Raw genomic sequence first — 7,206 nt, 5'->3', positions numbered from 1 at the left:
AATTTTTATTGTTTTCTCCTTCAATTTATACATGGAGACTCTAGTTAGTCAATCTTTTTTGTTTTAAAATCTTTTTCTCAACTGTTTTGTTCTCCATAAGCGCTCAATGTGCCTGACTTTCAGTATATAGAATAATCACAAATTAGGAATCAAATCAATTTAGCTTAATATCACCTGGAAACCCAAGGAAATTGCAAAAAAAAAAAAAAAAAAAAAAAAAAAAAAGGCTGTACGAAAAATCTATTAATTATTTCGACAAAAACACAAACTCTAATAAACCCATGACATTAAACAAATTATAGAGATTGATGATATAAATGATAAAGTAAAGGTTTGTCTATTTATATAAAAGTGAACAAACCTGTGAAATTTCATGACCATGACTCGATCTGTCTGTGAAATTCTCTCCAAACGTCGTCCTCCCATCTGTAATACTCCCTGTTGGTAAAGCATTTCAATATATGTGCTTGGCCGATACCGTATTTCTTTCAGCGATGAGCAACTCCACATGACCACTTTCTTCAACGCTCCCAAGTTCTCCAGGCCCTCAATTTCACGTAAATTGCTGCACCCACTAATATCCAAGTCTCAACATTTTAAAGTTTGACAGATTGGGTAATCCTACTATGGATCCGCAATACCCTACATTCAAATATTCCAATGATACCAACCTATCTAGACCTTGGATCTTGTTGAGATTCCAGCAACTAATAACTTCAAAGCTTTTTAACTTTTTTAAGTTGGACACTGTCACCGCTACAGATGCCGAACATTCAAGCAGATTAAGTTCAGTTACTTCATGGCACTCGGATATATTTAAGCTTGATAGCGATTCTAGATTTCCAAGTCCTTGAATCTGTGTTAGCTTCCAACACCCATTTATTGTCAAACTAGTCAATGATTGTAGTTTTCCAAACCCTTGAATCTCTCGCAGCGCACAGCATCTCTCAAACTTCAATTTCAACAAAAATTTCAAATTTGACAGATCCGGCAAGTTTTCTAATAACTCACAATACCCAATATGTAATTCAACCAGCTTGGGAGGTAAACCCAATATACATTGAAGATCTGTACATGCTCGTATAGTGAGGATCTTGAGCTGAGAAAGGGCGTCAAGCTCTTTGGGTAGGGTTCTAATGCGCCAAGAAAACCGCAGTTCCTGTAGATTAACTAGATTTGCAAGATTATTAGGGATAACACTAAAGTTTCTGTCCCTGAGCGAAGTGACGACATTCAGAATTTTTAAACTTGAGGGCGGGTCTGGCAGTTCTCGGAGAGCATCGCATTTTTCTAAGTTGAGGGTTTGGAGGCAAAGGAGGTCGCAAATGTTTGTTGGTAGGCTTTGAATTTTGGTTTCATTAAGACTCAATTCTCTCAAATATGATAATCTCCCAATACAGCTAGGAATTTTACCCTCCAAATTATGACAAAATGAGGCATCCAGAACTTCCAGTTTCTCTAACTCCCATATTCCATCTGGCAAGCTCCTTATCACTGTATATTTAAGATTGAGCACTTTCAGATTCTTCATAGTACCAATGGATGGATCAATTTCGTCCAATCTTTCACAGTTTTCAAGATTCAATACCTCTAAAGTTGTATAGGTTGAAAAGTTGGGAGTCCTTCTCATCAACCCACAATTTGAGAGATTTAAAACTTTCAATTTTTTTGACATCTGATAAAAAAAAATAATAATAAAAATAAATAAATAAATAAATTTCAATTTCTATCAAATATAATAAAATGGAAAACGATAAGAGTAGAAATATTTCACAAACCATGATTTGACTCCAATTATTCCAGTCATTTGGTGTGCCGGAACTATATGATAATTCAAGAATGACTAAATTCTTCATATGAAAATTGGTTGCTTCAAAACGGTAAGGGCAATCTTTCCAACAAAGCCATCTTAACCCTGACAGACAATGCTCAAAATCCCCAACAAATGCTGCGCCCTCTACACGGAGATACCTAAGATTAGATAGTTTCTCGAATGTTTTCCGTGTGAAGCAAGAAGACGACTTTTTTCTAATATAAGGAAGATTTAGCACTTCAACTTTTTCAGTTCCCTGTCAATGAAAAACCATACAAATAAATAAACATTAATGGTTTACAAAACAATTTGGATTTATTACCTAAAGAAAAAATAAAAATGAGGTAATGTTTATCGTTTTGAGCTCAAATTATCTTTATGTTAGATTAAGGTGGCCGGGTTGGATTAAACGCTTGTAGGGTTGATCAGCTTTGGTATATTTCCTCTCTTGAAATATATATATATATAAAATTATAAACCAACTATACTTGAAATAATTAAAAGATGATGAATAACATTCTAATTTTTAACATTATATGAACATGAACGAGGATCAAGAATTATGTAATATATAAACATTCTACTTCATTTGTGTAGACCCCTCAAAGTAAATTGATCAACAAAGTAGCTCTCCATTCGGAACCAAGTGGACGCTGTCAAGAAAACCACGTATATTTGTGGATGTGTTATCATTGTGTACTTACCCGGTGTTATGACATGACATGAAAGAGGATCAAGAAATAAACATTAATTGATTAAGTAAACAAGTTAACACTCATGTGTTACCTTATTTTCCTCAAATACATCTTTTGCTTCTGCTTGATTCCACAACCTGCTACGTCCTCCTGGATTTATGTTATCTTCTTGATAGACCATTTCTCTACCAAAATCTCTAAGCTGATCATGCATCCTAAACAAATTATCATTCTCTATTTTTACCAGAGACAAGAGACAGAGAACATCAATTTCCCTCTTTGGGAATTAGCCACAATCATCCCACATGTAAAATGGATATGTTTTATCCATTCCAATAAACAGACATGCAATATCAAGAAATATTTTTTGTTGCTCAGGGTTCAACCCATCATAACTTATTCTCAATGCTTTTTGGACTTTATCGTCTGGCATTTTCTTCAACTTCTCCAATGTATCTTCCCATATTTGTATGTCGTTCTTGCCAAACAAAAATGAACCTATAACCTCCAGAGCTAGAGGAAGCCCTCCTGTAGTCAATGCAATATCATTAGAGATCTTCTCATAGCCTATTCGAGGAAGCTTCATTCTGAAAGCATGAATGCTAAAAAGTTCAACAGATTGCACAAGGTTCATATATGGGGGTTCATAAGACGTTCCATCTGCTTCCAGATCAATTAGGACTTTCTTGTCTCTAGTTGTAACTATGATCCTAGTTCCTGGACCGAACCAATCAAGGTTTCCCACAAGCCAATCAAATTGAGACCTTTCATTCAAATCATCAAGCACAATGAGAACTTTCGTTCTAAGAAATCGGTTTTGAATAGCATTGATTCCACTATTAGCATTAGCAATGTCTGGGTACCATTTAAGAGTGTCTGCAAGAAGCTGCTTTTGCAAAGTAACAATTCCTCTGTGTGGTTTAGCCGTTTCTAAAATATCTGCAAGGAAGCTACCACATTCAAATTCCTTGAGTAGCTTGTTGTAGATGGATTTCGCGATTGTTGTCTTTCCAATACCACCCATGCCATGGATACCAACAATCCGTTTTTCACTTGAACTAACCTCTAATAATCTCATTATATTATTTATATGGTCATCGATTCCAACCAAGTTGTTAGATAGAACCATGTCGTTCCTCTTTAACTCCATCAACACTCTTTGAACAATCATCTTTATTAGTTGACCCTCATGCCTGATTGAAGTCCAGGTGAAAAGCCACAAAAATAATTAGTGCCGAGACAAAAATTAAAGTAATCAAAAAGCTAAAATATTGATGTCTTCTACTTTAGTTATTCTCATTTTATTTCGTACTCATACCCATTGAATTTTTAACTTTTGAACTAATTAAAATTGAAAAATATTTTACTTCACGAATTTTAATTTGTGATTTTATCTTGAATTAAGTGATACTTATTTAGCTTATTTGACTGCTTTGTGTGTTTTAAAATCAAATTTTTTAACATAAAAAGTTATTAAATTTGTGTGCTTTAAAGAAAAAAAACAACAACAACAATAACAAAACTTACAATTATAGAATCCAAAATCCTCATATAACTTAATAACTTGAAATATTGATGTCTTCTACTATAGTTATTCTCATTTTATTTCGAATAAAGTGTAAAAAATTTCCTTGAACTATTGTCCTTTTACAAATAATCTCTTTGAACTAAAAACTATCCCACTAAACTATTGATTTGTTACAATTAAGGTCAAACGTATCGCAAAAGACTATTTTACCCTTTCTCGTTAAATTTGTTATTTCTTATTAAATTACTTTAATTTTGTCTTTTCTCTTATCTAAATATTAATTATACTATTTACCTTAATTTATTATTAGTATCAATTTATCATTAAAAAAATTGTAATTACAATTTCCTACAATGATTAACATATTATTAAAATTTTATTATTCATAATAAAGCTTATTATACCCAATTTAAACTTTTTTTACAGTAGAAAAATACTCCCTACCTTCTTTTTCTTACAATATATTGATGAAAAATTAATAAATTACTTAAATAAAAAATACATTCTTTTTCATGTAATATATTCATGAAAAATCAAGAAATTAATTAAATTATTTTAAAATTTTCTACTTAAGATTTTTATGAAATAATTAATTTCAATAATTAAAAGTAATTTTATGCTAATTTAATGGAGAATATGTCATTAACTTAGTATGAAATTTTTTTCATAATTTATTTTAATAAAAAAATAAATTAAGTGTAATTAAATAAGAAATAGTATTATGATTATTTAATAAAATATAATCAAAGTTTTGAAGCATTTGTTAAAGAGTATTATGTGCAAAATATAATTTAGGAGGAATTATTTATAAATTCAAACAAAGATCAGGTATTTTAATTTACACTTTACCCTTTTATTTCATACTCATACCTATTGAATTTTAAAATTTTGGACTAATTAATACTATGTATTTGATTTGAAGTACTTTACTTTAGGCACCGAGTAGTTGACTCATGAATCTAATCATCATTTTGTACTTCTTAGTAAATATATATAATATATATATCATCAAGTTGTACTTTTTGTATTAAAAGATAAATAGCAGACTTGTATTATGGGTCAAAAGAGAAGCCGGATATACATGGTCTTATCTCTTAAATAGGTTTTTTTTTTTTTTTTTAAATTTTCTTAGAACAAATAAGTCTTATTTTTTAAAAAATAATAAAATAAATTCCATACAAGGTCTAAATTACTAAATCTTCCACTTATACGTTTGTTAAATTTGATATGAAATTTAAAAATCACGCTTTCATTCAATTTACTAGATATAAAAAAATTTAAAAATAAAAGATTTATTTTATTGACTTTTTATAAAATACTTCATTTTTCTGCACTAAAGTCTTTGTGAATTCTAAGCAAATTTTTTGGATTGAATTTAAATTAAATTAATTGTTATTTAAACTCATAATTTAAGGTTCCCTAATTAATTAAAATGAATATATAAAAATTTTATATTATAGATTAATTTTTTAATAAAGTTATAATTATAAAATTTTACTTTTAGCAAGGGTGTTAATGAAAGATTTTAGTGATTTAGAACTTAAAAGTGAATTTTATTTTCAAACATAGGATTTATTGGTCCTAAAAGAAATTTACAAGATATATTTATATTTTAATTAATTAGAAAAATCAGATTTGATGGTAATATTTTACGATAATGCTTAACTACTTATTGGTGAATAGCTTTACCCTGCCCAACCCCTATGTTAAATTTAATATTAACAAAATAACACATAGCTTTAATAACAAAATAACCCATGCCTCCTCTGTTTTCTCAGATCAACTCACCCCTTGTGTATTCCAATAACAAAATAACACATTAATTTTAATAACAAAATAACCCAGACCTTCTTCTGTTTTCTTAGATCAACCATTGAATAAAGGCTTTTTTTTATTATTTTGCTGATTTTGTTATTAGAGCTGATATGTTATTTTGTTATTGGAATACATAACGGGTGAATAGAGTGAAGTGAGTAGCTAAGTATTATCCAATATTTTATTCAACTATGTGTAGGGAAAAATTAAATTAAGCAAATAAAAGAATACTTATTTATATATTTATTATTATCCTTTCCTATGTTCTCTCTGACAAACAAGGGAAGGATATATTTGAATATGGTCACACCGATTTGAAGAGTTGTGTGCGCTAAGTCTCTGATAATGCCTGCTTGTGTGTTCATGATTTATTGGATTCCGAACACTATGATGATAAAACTATGATGAAGTGTCCATGCATTAACATAAGGGGTTTATTAATTAGTAGGAAAACAATACCCGTCGGCTATTTTCTTGACTTCCCAACCTTGGAGTGCTCCAACCTTTGTCATTGCCTCCCTCCATTCTGTAACAGTTTTTCCATCGGAATGGCTCTCGTGCTCACGGAAGGCCTCCTCGTAAGTTCTCCCAGCATCACTATCCCCAGATTGATGCCGAACCGCAGATGGTTCGACGTCATAGAAGATGGGCAGAATCAATTGTCCCTTGGACTTCACCATCTCAGCAAGCTCACGGAGGCACCATTTGCTGGAAGCATAACCCTTGGTGAATATTGGGATGGAGATTCTGGACTTTGTGATTGCTTTGAGGAGTGCAGGGGCGAACTCTACTCCTTCGGGAATATCGTTATTGTCACGAAAGGTGCGTACTCCTGCGCTGACAAGATTTGTGTATAGGTGATCGTTGAAGGTGTGGCGAATGTTGGGGCCTCTGAAACTCAAGAAGACATCGTATTCACCTACTGAAGCTTTGTGGTCCATATTTATCACCTAAAGCAACTCAAGGAGAGAGATAGAGTTTGTTCAAAGAACTAGTCAAGAAAGAAAAGTTAGTAAAAGCCAACTAGAGAGAAAAAAGAGATCCTGCAAGTCTACAACATCTTAAGATTCATATATTACAAGATTATTCAAGTCTTTTCAATAAATAAAAACGTGAAAAATAAGAAAAATGTTATCAAAATGGACCTACTAATTATTCAAACTGCATTTGAGATACAGGTGTACTCTGTCCTTTCCGCTGGATCAACTGGTAACAATAGTGGGTAGCTAAAGGGTCTGTTTGATTCGCGCTTCTTACAAGAGATGTGGATGAAGATTAGACAGCATTACAGCAGTATCAATGATCGAGTTTGTGCATTGGATCTGCTAATTTATGGAAAGTGATAATCATATTTT

General features: G+C 31.4%; 2 protein-coding genes across 2 annotated transcripts; both read right to left on the bottom strand.

The window, feature by feature from the left end:
* Positions 1-574: 574 nt before the first annotated feature.
* LOC132281684 (disease resistance protein RUN1-like) lies at positions 575-2,689 on the bottom strand. The gene is made up of 3 exons (XM_059783362.1): positions 2,600-2,689; positions 1,779-2,069; positions 575-1,675 (listed from the first exon to the last, which is right to left on the bottom strand). Exons 1-3 carry the CDS (start codon positions 2,687-2,689, stop codon positions 575-577), a joined length of 1,482 nt encoding a protein of 493 aa, XP_059639345.1.
* A 105-nt stretch (positions 2,690-2,794) lies between these two features.
* Positions 2,795-6,792, bottom strand: LOC132281683 (disease resistance protein L6-like). The gene is made up of 2 exons (XM_059783361.1): positions 6,311-6,792; positions 2,795-3,701 (listed from the first exon to the last, which is right to left on the bottom strand). Exons 1-2 carry the CDS (start codon positions 6,790-6,792, stop codon positions 2,795-2,797), a joined length of 1,389 nt encoding a protein of 462 aa, XP_059639344.1.
* Positions 6,793-7,206: the final 414 nt, after the last annotated feature.

This window comes from Cornus florida, unplaced genomic scaffold (assembly GCF_030987335.1).
Source record: "Cornus florida cultivar Cherokee Brave unplaced genomic scaffold, ASM3098733v1 CherokeeBrave_3.0.0_Hap2_Chr11, whole genome shotgun sequence".
Taxonomy (NCBI): Eukaryota; Viridiplantae; Streptophyta; class Magnoliopsida; order Cornales; family Cornaceae; genus Cornus; species Cornus florida.
The sequence above is the reverse complement of the archived record's forward strand: the minus strand, read 5'-3'. Positions and strand labels throughout refer to the sequence as shown.

What these genes read in the sequence shown, in the direction of transcription:
- LOC132281684 (XM_059783362.1), bottom strand. Translation starts at nt 2,689, where the DNA reads ATGGTCTATCAAGAAGATAACATAAATCCAGGAGGACGTAGCAGGTTG. An exon ending in ATGTATTTGAGGAAAATAAG is followed by an intron (nt 2,070 to 2,599) that starts GTAACACATGAG and finishes TTTCATTGACAG; the next exon opens with GGAACTGAAAAAGTTGAAGT. An exon ending in ATAATTGGAGTCAAATCATG is followed by an intron (nt 1,676 to 1,778) that starts GTTTGTGAAATA and finishes TTTTTTTATCAG; the next exon opens with ATGTCAAAAAAATTGAAAGT.
- LOC132281683 (XM_059783361.1), bottom strand. Translation starts at nt 6,792, where the DNA reads ATGGACCACAAAGCTTCAGTAGGTGAATACGATGTCTTCTTGAGTTTC. An exon ending in GTCAAGAAAATAGCCGACGG is followed by an intron (nt 3,702 to 6,310) that starts GTATTGTTTTCC and finishes GACTTCAATCAG; the next exon opens with GCATGAGGGTCAACTAATAA.